Genomic DNA, 23,409 nt, shown 5'->3' with positions numbered 1-23,409 from the left:
AGAAATACAATTTTTTCTTTCTTTCTATATTAAAAGGGAAGCATAAGATTGAGCAAAACAACCAATATAAAAGCCATCTCGCACTGATTAAAAGTAACATACAAACAATAAAAATACATATATGCTGCCAGGGTGGTAGAGAAGAATAAATAAATAAATAAAGAGTGGGGAGGAGGTCACAAGAAGTTCATTCTACCAAGAACTGCTTTACATGATCATGAAATGCAAACTAGTTTCCATTCCTTCTGGCATAGGCTCATTCAGCCTTCACTTTGAATGCTTATTGACAAATAAATGGACTGGTTACTTCTTATTAATGCTACCTAATTTATGTACATACCTGGAGGAAAAATTCCATTTTGACCTCACAGTCATACAAGCTAAGATCATTTTTAAGCTATGAATATTCTGAACCCAAGTTTAATTTCATCTTGGTTGCTGCTGGGGATTTGCCATTTCTTAACAAATTAGGCATGTGTTCTCCTCAGCTCAGCTTTTCCACCTTATGCATATAATATATGCAATTCAGGAATCTGTGTTGAACTTTCAGATGGATGACCTTCTTTTCTTCAGCCGTGACTCATTCCCTCTCTCATAGCAGACATATGTGCGCACACACACATACGACTTGTTAGTTGTTTTTGGTTTATGAGCTTTTCCCCAATACCTCTCCTTTTCTCTATTCTTCTGCCCATGGAAAGTCCTTACCAAGAAAGTGATACTTGTTTTCACAAATCTCAAGAGTCGATATTGTGATGACCACGCAAAGTGCTATTAAAGCAAGACTTTATCTCTGACTCTTGAAGGCATCTTGGAAGTAGACAGCTGGGCAGAGATCCCTACAGTAGATGAGGTTGCCAGGGCTGGACCAACATCTTCATCCCCTTCAGATTCTGCTTGTTATGCTGGGGACATAGTAGGATCTCGTTCCAAATGAATGTTAACTAACATAGAGCTTGAAAATGCTTCTTTCTTTAGTTTTCTGTTTAACATTTCCCAGGAGACAAGTTCCTGCCTGATGAATGTGACTGGCTGCTAACACTGAGATACAATGTGGGGTCCTGACATAGACGTCCAAGGCCATCCTCTCTAATTTGTAAGTTTGCTCAGGGCCAGATGGTTTCTCTTATTTGTTGCATCTGAGTTTGTGCCTATGGCTGCCTTCCATTGCTAGGTATTTACATTTCAGCAGTACATACCTTATGGAAAACCTTTTAGTGTCTAACTCCTATGAAAAAAACATATATATATATACATACTGATTAGTTTATACCTTTCTGCACTTGATCTCTACTTCACTCACAAAAAAAAGCTCCTAAGTGCCAGACAGACTGCCCTCAAAAGATCGGGCACTTCTACCTGTGAAGGGCATCCCCATTCCAGAGAAGTCATGCCATATGCACCTCTCCTGCTGCCATACATAACCCCTCTGGGAAGACCGGTGAGAGTATGCCCCTCCCAAAGCTGTGGAGGGAGGTGGTGTTACTGTCTTTTAAGCTTCTCTCTTATTTAATTTTGCAAGGCTCAACTGCTTAGTGCAAAATTCTGTCTACCAGTTCTACTGGAACTACTCTCCATCCTGCAAATAATGTTATCTACCCATAAACAAAAAGTTAAGACTGATACTGGTAGTTAGCATTGATTGAACACTGATAGTGATATGAATTGGTTTTGTCTGTCCATGGGGAAGTACGTTGATTTCCATATAATGTCCAGAGCAGTAAACAGGAGCAGCTGGGATATGAACCCTGAAGAAAGACATAACCAGTTTCTTACTCAGTAGTGATATTTTTCCTTAGATGAGAAGTAAATATGCTCTTTCCTTCATAAAAGCCTCAGATGGAGGGTGGGAGACAGAATAGAAGGCTGGGTAAGGTGCATCCTTCCTTATTAGTTCCTCTTTAAACAAATCTGTGTAATTGCATTCAAAGTACTGTATTATTGAGGTCTTTATCATTAAATGTTGCATGTCACTAGAAAATATCATTCTTTAACACGAACTCTCTAGCAGTCATAGTGGGTCAATTATTATGAGGATGGCAAAATACCAGGAAAATTCAGGGGTGAAAACAAGTATCTGTCCAGCATACATTACCTGAGACTCTTTTGCTCAAGAACAGCAATAAGGCAGAGTCAGTGAGCAACACGTGACATTGCAAGCAAAAGATAAATAAGTCTTCATGGGTGAGAGACCAATAAGCTTGAACTCAACAAATGGAAAAATAAAAGTCTTTTTTTTTTTCCCTTGGTGAAGAGGAATAAATGAACCCTGCAATGTCAACGACAACAACAAAAAGTTCCTTGAAATATGAGGACATTAATCATCTCAACAACACCTCATTCCAGGCCAAATAGAATCACCAGCTCTCAGTTGTTGAAATGATTCCCCAGGAAAGAAATAAGCTTTCTTCATACCCAGGTTGTCTCCTTGGTAGGGTTCTTGGAAAAGTCAAGGAAAGGGGACAACACTCCTTCCTTGCAGATATCAATGGGGTTTAAAACACTGACTTTGTTACTATGAGTTAATAATAGACTTTTCAAAAAAGCAAAGCCAAAATGTTTCTAAAACACACCCTGGACTTAGCAGCTGATTGACTAACTCTTTCCATATTTTAAATAACCTGGCTTTCCACAAAGCGCTTATCTTTTTAAGAGGTACCTGAGGAGAGCAGAGACATGTAGATACAGTGTAAGAACCACAAATGCATGGTAAGCAAAAAAGAATTTCCTTCATGTGGCCCCTGGCTGGTCACACTCTTCCTGCTTGTCTGTACGCCTGCTAAAGGATGACTGTGTCTGCCTAAAGACCACAGCTTCTCTACAGCAGGAACAATCAACAGTGATCTTCCCGAAAGGTTTCCAAGACAACTGCTCTGTCTGACTCTGTGAGGGTTCCTGGGACAGAAGACAACACATGCAAAAAGATACTGCTACGGCTTGCACAGTGCTCAAACTGAATCCAATCTTTCCCCTTCTAGGTGCTTCCCCTCAGCACTTGAGTCTAAGAAGAGGCTTGTGGCAAAGCAGGCAAACGTCAGATGGGCTTGGGCACAAAGAGCTTGCTCAGCCTACCTCTCCTTCTATAGTAGAGACAGAAGTCGTCAAAGAGACCAAAGACCTGAGTTTCAGAGTTCCTTAAGTGGTTGAAAGTTAGGTAGAGTTAGGAACCAATATAACCTCTGCTCAAGAAAAGCAACTTCAAGCCCCTCCAGTCAGAAACCTGCATTCAAATCAGTAGATTCCACATACTAAGACAAGGGGGGAAATGCAGAGAAGAGTTCATTGTCTTCTCATAATATAGCAATCTTTAAGCTGTGTGTACAGAAGCACCATGAGACAAAGAGGATTAATTGATTTCAGACACTGAGCAATTGTATGAAGAACTGCAGAAATATAATCCAACAGCATTCAGTCTCTACATGTTTAAAAGCATTTTTATTTGTTAACAATGAAACTGATTGCTGACAGCTGACACTTGTGAATGCTGTGAGACTCTAAAACATCTTACTCAAATAAAGAAATCAAAGAGGGTAATTTCCTTCAATACAATAAACAGCAACACCATAAGATGTTGCTTGTGTTTACTGGATTTGTATGTTTCCTGCGTGAATGTGTAACAGCGACTCCCTTCTGTGGACTTTTTTTCTGCAAACTATTTACAATTCAGGCTCCCTTGATAAATGCAAGCCTCCACCGTCAGCAATATTTGCTTAGTGAAGTTTAGTCTCTGTAGTTTCAGGCTTCTGAGAGCATAGCGCCTTGAGATACTGCATGAAAGGCACCAAAAATCATGCAAATTGTCATGGTAATTCCCTGACATTCCCATCTCTCTGACTTTCACCTCTCGTTTTCACTAATGCTCAGGGAAAGCAGCCTGTGCTACCAAAGAGATTCTCTGTATAAACAGCCTAAAAATCTCAAGTACTCAATCAGGCACAGAGACACTATAAAAATGGTTCTATCTCTCACTGTTCTCTGGAAATTTTATGGGAAGGGAAAATTTTGAAATGTCAGAATCTACTTTACAATAAGACATCTCCATTAGACTGCAGAGATATTAGTGAAGGAGCTCTTCAATGTGAAGAAGAGAATCATCAGCCAGTGTACAATAGTATGACTCCACTCAAGTCAATGATGACATGCCAATTCACCCTGAATGAGCAACTACCACTCCCAGTATGTTTGATAAAAACACCAAAACCATAAATCATTAAAGGAGGGGCTTAAGTATCAATGCAGTTCAACCTGGCCCATCCACAATTGACAACACACAGCAGTTAAAATAGAATTAAGCTGTACCTTTCCATAAATTAAACTACAGATTGTAATGACTCTGGGCTGACATCTTTCAATATTATTGACTTGAAGGAATATGGCTGAAATATAGTCTGGTCAACATTTTCAATTAGCCTATTGAAAATATTCGTGGGCTGTAGAGCAATAGAAGAGCAGATATTTATGGGAACAGGAAGATTTCTTTCAAAAAGCACAAGAAAAATCTCCAAACCTCCATTTAAATAGTGAGAGAGTATGGTGGGACTTTTAAATTTCTTCAAGCTTTATGGACTCTTGGCAGTAATGAAAACATCAGTAACTCACACGAACACTGAATAGCTACATTCATGCTCTTTGTGGATAGGAAATTGGATTGAGTAGAGACATGTTGGGACTTATCTTGCTCTTCATTCCTCCACACAGAGATATTTCTAAGTCTCTTATCAAACAGTGATAAATAAGAGCTGTACATGCCACTTTAAAAATAGAATGGAAAACCCAGTTAGACTTGCAGTCTCAAATTAATGTTTTACACTAATAGCTGCCCTTTCAGCTATTTATTTACTTTTCACCTTCTATTTACTTTTTCACTCGTCCTGACTCCTGTGCTCTCCTTCACCTTTGCCAGGGATCCTGAAAGTATTTCTAGGTATTGGCAGCAAGGAGGAGCCAGCTGCTGCTCTGAGCTTCACCAGACCTCTTCTGGCTAGCACAGAGCCACTGCAGTGTTGCATATCAGTGCAGCAACACATTTCTCAGGTTCAGTATTTAATGCTAGGCCTTTGATGCAACTGTTTCACGTGGTGCTTTCTGTAATAAGAGGTTAATGTAGATACAAGCTAAAACCCAAAACTTGTTAGTACTAGGTCTTTCCATTTGTTAATGCAATACATGGTTGCCTATCACAAAATGCGCAGTAAATTATTGCTGGAGATGAGATTAGAATTCAGAGTGCTCCTTGCTCCAGATTTCTCTATGCTTGGCACTTTTACGTCTGCATTTCTTTTTTACATGGAGGCAGAGCAGTTCATTCTTAGAGCCCTTCTGCCCGCCTTAGCTGCCCCAAAGCACACTTGCTTTCCCTCCCTCAATAAAATGACTTTATTTCAATGGTTTAATCTGATCTGTTTACTTTGCAACAGATCAGGAGCACATACATAGCCACTTACACATTTTACCTAGAGGCAACAAACAACTTCTTACAAGAAGTTAACTTGACCACTTATATTTTTGCAATCTATTTTGTGCCTGTATAAAACTGTTTAGTCCAGTAAAACAGAAACACAAAAGGTAGTTCATAATTGTGAATAACTTGGGCTTGAGAGAAGAAAGGACAGAGGGAGGGAGGGAGGGAGGCATGGATGGAGGGATTAAGGGAGGCAGGTAGACAGGCATTTAAATGCTAAAACGGGGAGAAAGGTAAGAAAGACCTCAAATTAAAGGTGTCCCTAGCATGGAAGGTGCACCATTCTTTTATACCTAAAGCACAGACAAAACAGAGCAGCTCAGAGTGCAGTGTAGCTCAAAGCAAGTGTCCATCTGTTCAAAATGAATGTGTGCTAGAGGCTTGCTAAGCTTTTGTTAAGTGCACACATGCCCAAAAATAAAGCAGCTTGTTTTTACTACAAAGTAATCAGTTACAAGCACAAAAACTGTTCATAAACTACATGCCTTCTGAAGGGCTCTTTAAGAGGTCTGTGCAGGGACCATTGTTGACTGAAATTGAAAGGGTGAGAACCATGGGTGTATCCCTTCCCACTTGGCTAATGTGAATAAAAACATCTCTTTCACAACTCTATACCCTCTAATGCTTTAGGGATGGTTATCCACAAACACTGTAACATAATCTGGTCTTGAAATAGCAACTTTTTTTTTTTTTTTTACTCCCCCTCACCTCTTTTACTGGCATATACAATTTAAAGGTTAGCTTCTCAGCTGATGTCTGTCATCATACCTGTACTAACACCGAACACGTGGTGCTAGTTTACACCCCTCTGAAGATCTGACCCCTCTTTGCTGTCCTGGGAACGGATCTGTGGTCCATGCAGAAAGTAATATTCACACACACGTAGGCTTCCTGCCTTTAATAGCTCATATTTAATTCTCTTTTCATCTTGTTTATATTGTCTTCACAGTATCAAAGCAAGATGTACACCCAGCAACAAATGTGCAGCAAGTAGGTGCATCTTATTTTCAGTGGACAGCCTTTCACAGAGCACATACTACAGTCCTAAAGGATTCATGAAGAGGACCTGGTCAGAGCCTCCAAGATTTTAATTTCAGTCCATCTGTTAGGGGCATTATGCTCAAACTTGTCTTTCCCAGTGCAGCTGGAGCAGACACAGGAATTCACAGGTACAATGGGCAGACACAGTGTGCAGTGATAGGAGCCACTCGTTCGGTACCATGTCTCTCTGCTTCTCCAAAGACGATGAAAATCTGTACACTACCTTTCTCTACAGCCCAAAGATTCAGACAAGGGGAAGGAAAGCCATAACCTGTGTGTCCCGCCCTCTATGATAACTGTGGATAGAGGTTTCTCCTGTTTGACTGGTTCACAGTCTCTGAAATGGGATAGGCGCCTCTTCCCACTTCCAGGGAAAGAGATCTCATTCAGCCTCCATACTGAGATACCAGCCAAGAAAGACCTAAAAAAGCCTTTAAGCAAACAGATAAGGAAAGTCCTGGAGGTAAAAAGTAGATGACAACCCATGACCTGCTCCAGGACTGTTATGTGAGGACACTTGCCTGGTAGTGTATTCAGGTAGCGTGGTGGAGAGTGTCTCTCAAGACAGCTGTGACACAAACTGGCCAGACACAACACAGCACCACAACACAGTCACTCAGACTTGCCTCTCTGACTCCCGCACAGCGCTGGGAGTAGACCACTTCCAGCATCTAACCTTGTGTTTCTGCACTGCATCACAGCAGCTTACACCTAGGTAGTGCAATGATCTTTAACACAGCAGTGCCTTGGTCTTCTCCCTCCCCTTCACACTGTCCCATCCTGCTAAGGTAACCACTGTGCAAGTAAGACAGATGAAGACTGGAGCAGACTCGTGGGTATCCTCAAGTACAACACCTATGGCCACCAAAACACTGCTGCAAAACACTGACCTTGCTTTCCTTAATGGCTATCACAAGGTCACTGTGGTTTGCATTTTTGACTGGTGTGCCAAAAATCCTGGAACTGTGTCTGTCATTTATAGCCCCTTTTCTCAGATGGCTCTCACATGTCTTTATAAACTTTAGTAAACGAGGGTATAAACTAGATCTATCTACACATAAATCACTCTGTCCATCACCAAAGGACAGCCATCTCTGGGATGATACAAAGCAGCTGCTGTAAAATCAGATCACAGCTCGACAAATTAAGACAATGAAACATGCTGCATGAGGCAACTGAAATTGTTGGAGGAAAGAAAGGAGAAGCAATGGAGAGCATCTTATAGTTATAATTATCTGAGTATAAATTTGGCTGAAGTGTTTAACACTTGCATATCTGCAAATCCAAGAAGTCTTCTACCACCTATCAAAACAACCTGGCTGTACCGTTCTCCATGTTCTGGCCTTCGAAAGCCCTTTCTGAAAATTGCAAAGCACCTTCATAACAGCAAAGTGGATGTGCTGAGCAAAGGCAATAACATAATCAAATTTCTTAGCAACTGACTTCATAACTGACTGTGAGCCTGTAGCCGCTATGCCCCCTCCCTTCTTCTCCTTTGCATGACAACTGAACGTAGCATATATATATTCCCTGCTTTAAAATAGCTTCTGCTCCCACAACTTGCAAACTGGTCACATAGATTTTATTTTCTAGGCTAAAAGTAGTTAATTACAGTCACTTAGGGGACTGAACTGTTGCATCATTTTCCTTATTCAGGAATGGGCTCCTTGAGCAGTGAGTTTTCCCCCCTCAAATCATCAGCCCTTTATAACAGGAAATCTTTTGAAGGATGGAGCTGCACAGATTAGATCTATGAATAACCTAGCATCAAGGACAGCTGATGAATTGTTATCCTTCTCTCCCTCTTCTCCTTGGCCGTACAGCCATATAAGCCTCATCTAAAGCTAAACCTGAAAACTAGTAAAGTATGAGGAAGTGATTTGAAAGGTATTTCCAATTAATATATAACATGGGATACCACACTTCGGGATGAGGCCACCAGTTTGGGTTCAAGCACCACACAGAGCATGTACAGTGCTGACCTGTGAAAATAATTTGAGTGCCATCTCTCTACACCAAGTTTTAATTTCTCTGCCACAAGTGTCTCCAGCTCCAGAACCTCTTCTAATACTGCAGAAGGTGAAATTATTAGAAAAATATTCCTGTTACAGAACCAAGAGTCAAACATTACCCATTTGTATCAGGTTATTATTGAAATATCACTAATGGCGAGTGATATCTCAGGCAGGCCATATATAACATAGAGTCCCTTTAGTGCTCTGGCTTGGATGTGGAGCACGCTCATATGCAAGTCTCTTGCACTGGTCCACACTGCAGTCTCCAAGTGCCCAGCAAGGGCAGTTTTAACTGGAACTAAACCAGAAGATCGGTCTTACGCTAAGGGGAGTTCGGTACACAGGGTCAGACTAGAACTAACCCAAAGGAAACTTGTCTGAGATGTGTACAGTGTGCACTCACCAGTCCTCACTACCAATTGTGGAGATGCCGAACCTATGTCTATGGGAGCTCATTACTCGTTAACGTAGGCATAGCCACATAGATGGCCTCCCTATATATAATATCTATAAGCAATCAGTCAGCTAATGACAATCTGCAGGGCAAATACAGCTAGTCAACTTTCAATGCACTTATATGGAAAAGTCAATTAATTCATAAACCCATCTACAGACCGCATATATGAATGACATAATTTAACTATCATATTGCATATGGCTCCCATCAATTTCACTTTGGCTCATTTGGCTGTCGGTTTTCAGGAATTGGCTAGGTGATGAACCATGTTTGCCTTGTGGTTGCCTAACAGGGGTTTCTGCATTCAACTCTGTCTCCTGTATTAACAAGTAAACTGCATCTACTCCAGGCCAAGTTGCACCTTCACATTTTTTCAAGCCTTAAAGAAATCAGTTGAACTAGCTGGACATGAGGGCATAATTAGGTCTACTTGAATGAAACAAGGAAAAATGCTCCAGGTGAAGAATTGTAGAGCTAATAACTTAAGAATACAGCCCAAGCCCTATAAATTAGAACATAACAAATCAACGGTTTCATCGTACTGATTCAACTCAGACTTCATGGTAGGAACTCAACTCATGCTTCAGGTAGGAAGCATGCACTAAGAAAAAGCTCTGTGAATCAGATAGTGCAGTCCTAACCTCCAATGCTGTCATCCAGACACTCTCAGAACAAAAGCAATCTTAGAGGGAGAACCACCATGTTCAGAACCTTTTCGTGCCAGACTAAAGAAGACATTTTCTGTGTACGCAGATCATAGCTTTTATTTTGGTACCTTTTGAATGGGCACACTTCCGCATAGTTCAGAATTTTCTATAACCAGCAAAGCAGAAAATTATACAACTCTTTTCTTGTTGTGGACATAAAACACGGAGCATGGAACGCATAAAAAGTATGAAACTCCTGAAACTGTGTAGTTAAGGATTTCAGCATGCAAATGCAGCAGCTAAAATACTGCAAGACAGCCATGCCTGGTGTTATTTTATTCCTGTTAGTCTCACGACCCATTGTAAAAATATTCATGAAAAGAAAAAGACACTTGATCTGAATTCTCATATCTAACAACTTGTGCAGAGAGTGTAGGGTGGAAGAATCGCTGCTGCATGATCTGCTAGATATACAAAATATTGCCAACAGTTATTCAGGAAACATAAATGCCCTTGGTAAATACACATAGTGAAAGAGAAGCAATCTGAACACATAATAAGAGAACTAGATATTGAGATTGTTTTTGAAGCATACACATACATTCTGTTGCTGAAGAAGAAAAATGAACTATGAACATTTAAACCTAAACATATCGGTTTATGGTTTGTAAAAACACTGTTTATGTCCTTAAAAAGATCAGTATGAAAAATGACCCAAACCCAATAAAAATATCTGGAAAAGAGGAAAAAAATAGAAATGTGTAGTTTTAGAATCTGGCAACAGCTGGTATATTTCAATAATGTAAAATATTTTGTAAAGGTTAAGCATTCACTATGACACAAAGTTTCTGAGCCATCTCTTCACCTGCTGTAACGTAACATTATTTACCAGTTCCCAAAAAATCCTAAACAATACAAATTAGTTTTGATATTTTTGGCTAAAAGTCTTAATAAAACGTTACTATATGCATGTATGTGCCACTGTGGCATGATGACATTCACATTGTCTTGCTTTCTGCATGAAGCCCCACACCATCACATTATACTCACATGTTTTGCTGAGAACACATCAACCTCCTGAAGTAACTTCTCCTGGCACTCTGGGTTGGTGGCTAGCAAGAATGTGGCAAAGGACAGTGTGCTAGTGGTGGTCTCGTACCCAGCAATCAGGAACAAGAAAGCTTGGCCTGCTATCTCATCTTCCGTTAATGTCTTCTGAACCTTTTCAGATGGGGCCTTGCCATCAAGCAGTGCCTTCCTCTGTCTGTAAGTAGCAGATGGACTAATCACATCAAAACACCCAGTTTCCAGGGAGTCAGCTGAGTCACGGGAGTCAAGCATCCACTGAAGAAAATCTCTGCGCCTCTGGAAATAAGGGAATTAACATAGTCAATGTCTCATGTGCACCTGCCACATGGTGGTGGCCTAACTCATGCTTGGGGTAGCTGGCCCATCTGCTTAGAGGCATCGTTTTCATTTGTTCATATGGTCCAAAGCATGAAAATCACGATCTAAGTTGTCACGTTTTAGCCCCAGTGGCAACTACCTAGAGGCCGTTCACTCACTCCTTCCCCTCTGGTGGGACGGGGAAGAGAACTGGAAAGAAAAAGGTAAAACTTGTGGGTTGGAATAAAGATGGTTTAATAGAACAGCAAAGGAAGAGAAAAAAATAACAACAATGACAACAACAATATTATTATTAGTAGTAAAGATAATAATAATATCAATAATAATAATACCCAAAGCAAGTAATGCACAGTGCAATTGCTCACCACCCAGAAAGCAATGCCCAGCCCTTGCCAGTGATTCCCCTCACCCCCATCCAATTCCCCCAGTCTATACACTGAGCATGATGTCACATGGTATTGAATAGCCCCTTGGCTAGCCTTGATCAGCTGTCTTGGCTGTGTCCCCTCTCAGCTTCCCATGCACTCTCTGCCCTTTCACTGGCAGGCTAGTATGAGAAGCCGGAGAAAATTAACTTTATCCCAGTCAAATCCAGGAGATAGGTTAAGGGTTGCATCTACAATAATTTCTGGACTAGCTTAACAAGATAGGAGTGGAAACTGATTCCAGTAAAATCGTTCATCTTTTTATGAGAAAATACAGTTATGAACATTTGTGCCAACATAGTATTTGAATAAGAAAAAATTTAAACATATTTGCAGAAATGCATTACAACAGTAAGCATTCCTCTATCATAAAACCTGTTTGAGTGGCTTGCCTTTGCAATGTCCCCACTGAATGATTCTACTGCTATGAAAACTGCTTTCTTTCATGCTAGTTTCTGACAGAAAAACTCTAATAAACAGAACTATGGACAACAGTGAGCTGACTCCAAACCACTCTGGACAGCAAGCTTGATTAGGCTTTGAAATACAACGTGAAGGGTTTGAATTGACTTTTGGGAGGGGACATAATAGAATTGTGCTGTAACCTGAGCCATAAGGCTATGTGATTGATTTTCAGTTTCTCAAATACCAACAGAATACATGATAGCTCAAGGATTTAGAAGTGACTGCAGTGCCAGAACATGACAACCTGTGCAGCAGGATGGACAAAAGAAGGGACCAAGCTTTTCTTCAAAAGCAAAAAATGCTGTAAAGCTGCATTTACCTGCAAAAAAAGAAATAATTTGAATGATTTCTTGGATCTGATGATCAAGAGATAAACTAGGAAAAGGAAAAAGCCAGAGAAAAGTACAAGCAAACAAGATAAGAGTAAGGGAGGAGTAATTAATTATAATGTCAAAGGACTTAATCAGATTTTTTCTTTTTCACATGACATGGGAAAAGAGAGCAGTGAGACAACAAAAGAGGAGAAATATTTACTCTTCTGTGCTGCCAATAAACTGTTCCGACCAAGCTACATGAAGAGAAATGGTTATTTTGAGGTTTGAGTAACACAAGGGATTGGAACATGGCCTCTTTAATAGCTCCCACCCCACAGAATCCTTTCCTTTTGCACGCACACACTATGCACCTTGCACCCATGGCCACAGTGCATCTTGTACCCTGGCGCACCTGAGATTCAGTGCTCTGGATAGTAGTCAGTGCCAGTCACTGCATTCTGAAGGACTCTGCAAATCGGACAGTCAAACTGCATCGGCTCTGAGGCATAGGATACGTGCTTTTCCTTCACGTAAAGGCACACAAAGCAGCATTATATGCATTGTGCTCAGCGAATGAGCTGCAGCTCTGAGAATACTTCCTTGCACATAGACTTAGGCACAATTTCCATATTCAAATTGGTCATGCTTCCTTGGCCTCTTATTTCTAATAAAGCAAGCCTAAAGTTGCAATTGCCTTGCCACAGTCATCCTCCTCCAGAGTGATAGGATATCTCATTCTTTTATGTTCCTCTAGACTGGAGGAAACAAGACCTCATGCATATACTTCAGCTGTGCACAGCTAAAAATCTCATTTAAGCTTTCCAGGAAAAGCTTTATTGACATTCTGGAGCCCAAAGAGCTCTCTCAGTGCACAACTGACAGTCTCACTCTTTGGCATTGCCTATGCTTCAGGGATTTTCCTGGGATGTATATTTGGGTTAGGTCATTTATTAATGCTCCAGTGTGTTCATTATTGTGTGCATAAACTAGTCCAATATAGTAATGAGCTGTAGAGATATTACTTTTTAGCTGAAAGACTAGTCATCATCACCTAAGCTACCTTTATAACATAAAAATGTATTATTATGTTCATATTCAGTGGAGTTGTGACACTGTAACATACTATAGTTCAAATGGAAAAACATTTGGTATATTTCTACATTCATTTTTCTCTAGCTGTGAATTTTCTTGTAAACAAACCCATTGCCCTCTGAGGGTTTGTAGTCCCCAACTGTGAGCTGTTAGCTGAGTCTGGTCTTATACTTAGACAATAGACTCTCTGGAGACCCTATAAGATGTTTCTCCAGCCTTAGACAAAATCAGGTCCTGGCCTTATACAAAGCATCTGGTTATTGCTATGATAATAAAGTAATAATCATAATGACTAGTGAATAAAATTTCATTCAAGAGAATTTTTGCTGAAAGCAAACTTAATGAATGCTAGCACAAGTGAATATTCCCAAGAACGTGCTCTGAAATGCCTCTGTGGCCATTTTGAGGAGCTCATTTTATTACTCACATAATATACTTGGTTAGGAATTTAAAAGCTTGTCTTGTTACAGAATCTGTTTATAAGGTCACCCTATGGAGAAACAACTAGACACCTTTATCTGTGCCATGTAATTTGTTCACAGGTGAGCAGGCGTTGCTAAGAACAATGGCTTCATAAACAATGCTTACACAAACAACATTCATTTGTAAAAACTAGTTGAATAATGGGGGGGGAAGCATAAAACTAGAAAGATGTAAGCTTTTTTCAACATAATTCCACACAGTGGAAGAAACTATATTTTAGCAAAGCTTCTCTTCCTTATGGTTCATTCTATTTCACTTTAGGCACCAGTATAGAATGCAACATAAAAAATCATAATCAATCCAAATGAGAGAAAAGATTTCCAGGGTTATAACCAGTCATCATGAAACATATTTTTCTTCCGTACCACCAGGACAGAAAAATCACTCTGACTCAAAAACTTAACAGTTGCAATAGAGGCAAACACTAGCATAAAACCAAATATAATTGGATTGTTAAGTGCTGGAAACGAGGAAAAGGTATCTCATGAAAATTCACGGGGGTTTTGCCACTTAGATTGACAGTAGGAAAAAAAAAAAGGACATTTTTTTTCAGTTTGACAACAGACCAAGCACTGACAGTATCACTGCACAAAAACATTCTCCGGTCATCACATAGAGCTGCTGGCTCCCCTTTTCCATCAGGGACATTTGTTTGATTTTCTTTAGAAAAAGCAGAAGCCTCTAATAGCCTCTATCCTGTCCTCTGACACTTGCATAGTTATGTTACAATGGCCTTAGAAACAAGTTCCTGCTTCAAACGAACAGCAAGCCAATGCAATGGACTCTTGTTTTGCCCCCATACAACACAAAGCCTATCATAAAGTCAATGAAAATTGAATAGAAAGCTACAATCTGAAAAATTCTAATTTGACCGCAGTATGGGACAGGGTGCATGTCTAACTTGGTGGTGACACAGACATCCCCTTTGAAAAATATAATAAGACAAGACCTGCTTTCAGTTTCCCCAAGATAGACACCTTGCAATATATTTCCTGACACCAGTGTTCTGGGCCATATCATTTCTCTCATTAGTCTCCTTAAACATCACCTGGCCATGCAGAGAAATCATCCTGCAGAGAACCGTAACGAGCTATGTGCTAGACATTGGAAGAATAGATGCGTGCTATACTGGGGAAAACCAGTCCAGCGGTATCTATCACTCCTCCTCAAATCACTGCTTTTAACTTTTCCAGCTGTCAGAAGAAGAGAGGTATATTGCACGTGTGATGCATGATGACTTTTCTCACAAGAGGCAAGGGTCCTGATGGGGGCAGAGGATGTTTCCAGCTCTTTCCATCCTGAACAGGGAACTACAATTTCATATCTAAGATTGACATACCAGCTGAACTTTTGGCAAATTCACTGCTGCTTTAGGGATCCAGGGGAGTCTTGGGTTATGTTTTTGATAAAGAGATTTAGCTACGCCACTTCTCTTCAAGACAAAGTAAAAAATTACTTAAGTAAAATTACCAAATGAATACAGGTTATAATTTTTTTCTTCATTATATGATTTCAACTGTGTTTTCTGCAAACTATACTCAAATTTTGCACCACTCTTACAGTTGAGTTCTTCAGTTTGAGTTCAAAAGAGCCCAGAACTACAAAAAGCAACTTTAAAATGAAGCAAGGAACCAAACTAGAAGACATAATTGGTTGTTATTCTGTAAAGCGCTTCCTGTGGTGAAAACATCCTATGAATGTGATGCTATTAATACTACTCAAAACAGACTATGCAGACCCTCCTAGTCTTTCTCAAATTCTCTGATGGCAGTTCAAAAAAGCAGAAGCTAAGCTTCAGAAACATTATCTACCTGGTACAAAGCTCATATCTGTCTGAAATATTCTTTCAGTTACCTACAAACTTGTACAAATAGTGCTATATTAGTTTATATCCAGGTCACTCCTTGTACGTTTGATTTAGCAACTATCTTTTTAGGTGAGACAAACCTGTGTCACCCTGAAGTTATCAGTAAAGCACTGCAGTAGCTATACAGATCCTTTTGAAAAAGCAGCACAAAATACAGTCCCACTAAAGCTACCATTTTGCCAAACTGCTTTGAAAGTATCAACGTCTCCTTAAAGATTGTAGGTTTCATTTAGTTTCTCAGTGAAATCACAAAAAAAAGCCAGTCTCTCTGCCAATACATCCAGTCCTCAAACATTTCAGAAAGATCACGCTTTTGCCTTGTGCTTGAACCCAGAATTGGAATAAACTGGGAGGCCACAGCTGACACCTCTCAAATTTGTGCATCTGAAGGTTAAGGGCATGGTGCTGTCATGGGTGATGCTCAGCTCTGGAAGGACCTAGAGTCTGTTGACCTACAGGGTATGGCTGTTGTTCAAGAATGGCTGGGAGATTTTCAGTCTGGCAGAAAAAACTCTTTTGTTTGCATTTGTTAACGTCAGCTGGTAAAACCACTGTGGTGTTTTAATTGTAAATGGGCTAAATTTCTGAGGGCAGGCACATCTTAATAAAGCAATATAACTTGAATTCAAAACCTGAGTAAATTTAAAGAAAAAAGTTCACTGTGTGCTCACTTGGAAAGTGAAGCAGCCTTTTGCCAGCCTGTCCTGATCCTAACATTTGTAGTGAAACCTCAGACTAAGAATACTTTGTACAACTTTGGACTTGTTCTGATATTTTCATATATTATCATCATGAAACACCTATATGAGTTTTGACAGTAATTCACAGCAATGACGGGGCACTGTGAGCATTTAATGACACTGCTTGATGTCAGAAGCCACAGCAATACCTTTGCTTTCTACTTGAAAGAAAAAAGTATCCCTACAATAATTTGCAAAAATGCTACATTAAATGCTGAGCAGGCCCAGAAGGGGCAGGTAAATCAGCATATTGATGAGAGCACATGAGCAGTATTAAACGTGATAGCAAAACATATCTTCTATATGTAACCAATGTTCTTTTAAAAAATAATAAAAAACCCAAAAGACTAGATGAAAATTCAAGTATGACATGGATTTTATTGGCTGAATTTGCTACTAAGTCTATGGAGTGGCCAATATGAATTACTGGTTAAAGCATTGACCTCCCCAGAAGCTGGGATGCTTAAAGCAACACTCTCTTTTTGGCCTTTAAAATACAGTTGTAACTGGTGCAGCTTTTCCATCTGTACAATTGGCACAACATGCATCAAATCTTCTAAATTCCCATGAGGAAAACCTAATGATGATCTCGGAATAAGACCTAGGATGAAAACAGATTTACACAGATTCAAAGAGTTTAAGGTAGAGGCATCATCACACGGGGGAAAGAGGCCTGGAAGAAATTCAGCAAGTTATCTACTCCATCCCATTGCCATGAGGCAGGATCAGCCAAACCAACTCTGACAGCTGTTTGTCTAACCTGTTCTTAAAAACCCAGCCGAGCTCCAGATTCCCACAGGCTCTCCAGGCAATCTACGCCAGCACTGAACCATTTTTGTCACTGGAGATATTCCCCTTGACCCTCCAATGAGACACTGCAGATATTGCAGATGATTAGATTTCCCTCAGCTCCTCCCATAAGGTCTGAGGCTCCACAACCTATACTTGTGTCTCTCTTTGTATATATTACTTCAGTAGGTATTTAACAAAGCAGATTGATAAGAGAAAAATCATACTGCTCAAAAATAGGAAACTGTGTTCACATGGTAGTGTCTCTATCCATGAGGTGACGGAGAAGAGTGCTGCTGGTTTCGGTTTTTTTCCCTCAAAATATTTGCACTTTTCTGACTTCCAAAATGCAAAGTTAAGTTATAGAATCATAGAATAGAATAACCAGGTTGGAAGAGACCCACCGGATCACCGAGTCCAACCGTTCCTATCAAACACTAAACCACGCCCCTTAGCACCTCATCCACCCGTGCCTTAAACACCTCCAGGGAAGGTGACTCAACCACCTCCCTGGGCAGCCTGTTCCAGTGCCCAATGACCCTTTCTGTGAAAAATTTTTTCCTAATGTCCAGCCTCAATCTCCCCTGGCGGAGAGCAGTAGTAATATACAGAGGCATGGGCAAGGCTAATTCAACCTGAAAATAAAGTTGGAGGGATTTCTTAAAAGCAAAATTTTATTAGGGACCCATCTCCCTTCATCTTACAATGCTGCAAGTGGCACTAGAGGGCTCACATCTTGAAAGACAAGAGCCTCCTCCTCAAGATGTTCCCACACAGTCCAGGAATGAAAATAAATTTTAATTTCAGATCTAATTATTAGTGAATGGGGAGAGAGAGCAAAGAGCTCTTTCTAGTTGAGACAGGCTTAGCACAGATCGTTATAGCTTTTGTAGAAGGAGGCTATTTTAAACTAAAACCTGTTGAACATGAGCCGCAGAGATCCTAGTTAGAGGCCTGACTTGGCTGATAAGGATATTTACGATAAAGAGACACTACGATCATGAGAGAAAGAAAATAAGGAACACACCTATTTGGCTGTTTCATTAATTATGTGAGCCCACAGAGAAACCTATGGCTTGCCTAGAAAGCTGGAAACCCTTCCAGTACTCCTTCAGTGTGAAAACAAGGGATTGCCAGCAGCCTGGTCCATTTACACTCCTAACGAACTGACTGTTGTCTCTGACTCTAGGGATTTTCCTTCCAATACCAGGCTGAGCAGAATGAGATCAGTAACTTTCTCCATGAAACTCAGTGCAATGGCAAACAAGTGTCATGCATTTTGTGGCAGCTGTTTGGCATGACTTCTGCACCAGGTTGGCAGCCTCAGCGCAGAGCACAGCACAACAATATAACCAGCACAGCTCCCTCCATTACAGGCACACCTGAGCAAAGCTCAGAAAATAGCCCAAAATACAATGGCAACAGTCTCAACTAGCTTTCCTGATCCCTGCATCGTGGTCAGCAAGACAAACCTTGAGTCACCTTCCCTGGAGGTGTTTAAGGCACAAGGGCCTTAAACCAAGGGGCATGATTTAGTGTTTGATAGGAATGGTTGGACTCGATGATCCAGTGGGTCTCTTCCAACCTGGTTATTCTATGATTCTATGAAACTGGTAGCAAATGGCAGTGGACTGGAACCTCTTTATTCTATATTAGCAAAACATGCAGGATAACAATGCTCTGATTGGCGTTATCATAGTACAAACAATAACTATTGGATTTGCCTGTGTGGTAGCTGCACTTCTTCAGTCCTACACATGATTTGATCCTTAGACACAGAGGGGTGAGGTTATCTGAATACGCAGTAGGCAAGTACACCAAGAGAAGAAATAATTGTGTTCTAGGGAAAAACAGCTTGGTCAACTCCATGCCACAACAGTGTGTGGGACATGCACCAACTTCCACACTAGCAGCTAGCTGACCACCCAGCTGCACACAGGCTCTCTCAAAGCTTATCTGGCCTCTCAGTAAACCATGGGACACTCCTCCCCCTCCACAATTTGCAGGAGGAAGGGAGGATGCAGGAAGGGAGTATTTTAGGCTAAATGTCTGACACCCAGAAGCCTGACCCTCTGCTGACTCAAATTGCTGACTAAAGGCTGCTGTTGCAAGCAGCTCTCTGTTCCTTTTCTATTTGCCACAGATTATAATTGTATTTGTTTAAATTTAATTCCTGATGAATAATCAGTTTTGCTTTTAGCAGTTGCCTGACATGCAAGAAAATGCACGGGTATCTCATAATTACTTCTTTATCCTTTGTTCTTCGGGCCCCACATGCTCTTGTTAAGATGCTTGCAAAGCCCCACCACTCACTTTGAAGAGTTAACAGGACATTTCCAAGCTATCCTGGGAATTTTCTTTTCACATCCTTTGCTCCCTCATTTCTCCCTGTGATTTCTTCAAGATCCTCTCTTTCTGCACCACATTACATATCAATAGCATACATTTTGAGGGAAGGAACACCTCATTATTTGGGTTTGTGATAGCCTTAAGTAATTCTGGGTAACTGAAAAAATACATATTTTTTAACAAAATTAATTATGGCCATAAGACTGACATAAATGGCATATGCTGTTACAATAAAAAGCCCAGTTAATGTTCTTTATATTCTTTATTAACAATATGAAAACATGCTTGCATTTTCTATTGCTTCTCTGAGCAACTGCTCTCTACTCCTGGTGGGCAATCCAACTGCTGTCTTATCTATTCATGGTAACACCTCCACCCTACATTAGGATTTATTCTGGATCTTCAGCTATACTAGACTTGCTTTTACCTATAGTACATAAATCAACCATTCATCTGACTCTCCACTTTTGTGCATGAATGGATGCAGGTGTCTAACCCAGTGGGTGAAAGCAGCATTGGGAAGGAAAGCATTATTTTCAGCTACTTGGTGACCAATAACAAATTGTGTTATCCTCCGCAGCTTCATGGATGCTTGGTTCAGTTATGGGTTTTATCCAATAGATGGCTCCTCAGTAGCAGGAAGGATTCTCCCCCTGCTCTTCTTTTCTTCACAGAGTTTCAGTACAACTTTCTAATATTTACACAGACATTATCTCGCAAATATAGGCATTTTGTGCACACTGATAAACACAGAGAAAAAGTGTGTGTGCGTGAATGAAAGAACAAAAGAAAAATTAGACGGCATTTTATATATTTCATGCCACTTTGTCCTTTACCAGTACAGAGATGCATGAAAATGAGAGTCAGGCAGTCTTGTGGTCTGGAATGCTTCCTAAAGTTGAACTAAAAAAAAAGAAAATACAACCCTGGAAATGCATGAATATTAACAGCATGCTAGAATACCAGCTGTCTTTCTCCTCAAAAATATGAGGACGGCTCCCACATCTTACATATCCCTGACTGAGCAATACTTAAGCAACTTACAGGCATCATTACTCCTCTGTCAATGAAAGATTTTTCACAAGAAAAAAAAAATCCTATGTGTAATTATTGATATAATGAACCAAGAGAGCTCTGTGTAATTGGCAGGGTGCAAGTTAACATCATTATGAGTAATGCTGCCATTTCTGAGATGGGGAAAGCGAATACATTTTTGTGGTTTTCCAGAAAAAGTTAATCAGAATAATAATAGCAAAACCTAAGACATTAATTACATTCAGACAAATCATGTTTATCGCATGTATGCACTTGTGGCTTCTCTGAATCAAAAAAGCAGTTCACAGTCATTTCTGTTCTGAGATCTACCTTCCATCTCACTCAGATCTTGTCAAGATCTTGTCAAACACCTGGCAGTAACCCTGCTTTGGGGACTGTGACCCTCCGGTCAGACCACACAATCAAGCGAAAAGTGAAAACAGAACACCCAAAATAATTAATAAATCTCACAGAACCCAGACTTATGGCTATTTAAATCCCTACAGCTTAACACTTCAGTGGGACACGACTATAAGCCCACCATACCTGCTGTTAGTATCTAAAATAATAACATTCCTAATAACAACCTTTACCCTTGAAATATTAAGCTGCTTTGAAAAGAGGGGGGAAGGGACCAGTTTACTATAAATAAACATATAAATAGATACCATCTTAAAATTAGCACAACTACAGCCATAATAATTATTAAAAAAAGTTTTGTTTGTCTCCAAAGCTGAGCACAATAATTTTTTACATTTCAGTGCTCCAGAGGGACTTGCCATACCTCAGATCAGCTTTTTGCCAGCTAAAACTTGAAAAATGTGAGCCAACTTGTACTTTGCTCACTCCAAAATAAGCTCATCAGCACTTGATCACAGGTTGTTAAACTATTTGCTTCCCTTTACTCTTGAGCAGATACCCCAAAGTCCTCTAGCCTAATAGGGATAGTGCAGAGAAACAGCATATGTAAAGGTAGCCCCGCGCTGTGGTGAAACTGGCATAAAGGCCCTTTGCATGCCTGAAGAACAGCCGTGACATTGCTCTTAATCTTCACAAGGAGCAGATTTAACCCACAGCCAGTCCCAACACCGGTGAAACACAAAAGCTCCATCTTTCCTCCTCTCTCTCTCTCTCTCAGGATGCTTCAGCCAGCAGAACTTACCCAGACCCAAAGCCAAGCCAGCAGACTTTTACCCTCCCCCCTTCTTTAAGGGGCCAAGTTACAAACATGCTAAAAATCAGAGTTCACAGCTGAAATACTGTCAACAATTTTTACTGTGGAACAGTCTAAAACAGGCAGCAGTGATATTCATTAAGCTGTTAATAACGGATTGTGGCACAAAGCAATTTATCAAGTTTCCACTGTAATTAAAATCACTGAATATTTGGGCACTTGGAATGCACCTAGCTCTCCCTGCTTCTGAAGCTTTACATTTTAATGTGAATTATGCCTCCCTCTCCCCAGAGACCTGCTAAAAAGCCCATTTTAATTGGTATGTTTTTAATTGAGATTACATTATTAAAAAGTGTACATTTCTGTTAAAGAGAGAAAGAAGGTGCTCTGCTCCCCTCTACTCTCTGTCTCTCTTGAATATAGCTTTCTTATCCCAGCGGGAAGGGAAATGAAGGGTATTCGGTGCAAAGAAAGTGGAGAAAGCCCTGCACAGTCTCAGGCTGTGAAGCCAGGGCAAGGCTGCCATTGACTGCCACGGATATAGGACTTCCCAGGCGAATTTTCAGGGAGGGAGAGGAATTGCTGCCATCATTCAGGCTGCTCTTTAGCAAAAGGCAGACTGAGGAACGCCACACAGGGATTCCTGCCTCGCAGCCAGCTGACATCAAGGGCACATTTTAGAAGGCCTCTCCTTGAGGTTTCCAGTGACAATCTGTTATTTTTCCATAATAAGTGACTCTAATGTTAAATTATCCTCAAAATCCAGATACAGTCATGATCTGATGGGGTCTAGCAAAGGCCTCCCGTTCTGCTGTCTTCAGCAGACTGGAGGAGCAGAGGCAGTCTCTGGGGCAGCCTGGGAACAGCGGTGAGAAGATAAGTGCCCCAGCAAAAAAAAAATTGTCTCCTTTGTGCATTGAGATGGTCAGGCTGACTTGCCACCAAGTTCAAAAGAAAAGCAGCTTCATGCACTTGGCATCCAAATAGTGGCCACATAAATGGTTCGCCTGTTGGCAAGACAAGTTGTCAGTGTCTCTTATAAGTAGGCGTATCGATCTGCCAAGGTAAGTAGAAACAAGAGAAAAGGGAGAAATATCAAAGAAGTGCACAGTAGATACCAAAAGTTTAGACAGATCAAGGAAAAAGCCTCCAGAGATCAAAATATGTCAACAGATGGACAAGGCAGTTGAACCAGAATGAAATATCATGGAAGAGCTTTTTTTGTAACTGCTTCAGGAAAGGTCATACTGTATTGCAGAAAGAAGGCAGTGTGTGGTGCTCAGAGAGGTCACTGTAGGTAAATACACACACAGCGACTAACAAATTCAAAGATCACCCACTAACACCACAAGTAGTGCAACTCCTCTCCTAGTTCTGCGAGCAACTCAAGGAAAGCTCTATAATTGCAATTAAGTCAGTAAATCTCAATTTCTTGGTCTAAACTAAGAATTTAGATGATACACTTCAACTACATATGTCAGAAGAGAGATTGTTTGTGAAGGAGAAAGTACTCAAACACGCTATTGCTCTGAACAGCAAGGTAAAATAAATACATAAAACTCCCAATCTTATACTCCACCTTGGCATTAAAGCCACCGCCCTGTTATGCAAAAAAAAAAAATTTAAAAAAAAAATAAAAAATTTACAT

At 40.4% G+C, this 23,409-nt stretch overlaps 1 protein-coding gene across 4 annotated transcripts in view; it reads right to left on the bottom strand.

Annotated features, from left to right (window-relative positions):
* TBXAS1 (thromboxane A synthase 1) overlaps nucleotides 1-23,409 on the bottom strand; it is a 243,323-nt gene that overhangs the window by 57,842 nt on the left and 162,072 nt on the right. For 3 of the 4 annotated variants that reach the window (XM_069859226.1, XM_069859244.1, XM_069859235.1), the window contains one exon: nucleotides 10,672-10,986. The exons of the other annotated variant lie outside the window; for it this stretch is intronic. In XM_069859226.1, coding sequence (XP_069715327.1) covers nucleotides 10,672-10,986 — 315 coding nt within the window. The remainder of the gene's footprint in view (nucleotides 1-10,671; nucleotides 10,987-23,409) is intronic. 4 annotated transcript variants of the gene reach the window in all.

Source organism: Phaenicophaeus curvirostris, chromosome 1 (assembly GCF_032191515.1).
Source record: "Phaenicophaeus curvirostris isolate KB17595 chromosome 1, BPBGC_Pcur_1.0, whole genome shotgun sequence".
Classification (NCBI taxonomy): domain Eukaryota; kingdom Metazoa; phylum Chordata; class Aves; order Cuculiformes; family Cuculidae; genus Phaenicophaeus; species Phaenicophaeus curvirostris.
The sequence above is the reverse complement of the archived record's forward strand: the minus strand, read 5'-3'. Positions and strand labels throughout refer to the sequence as shown.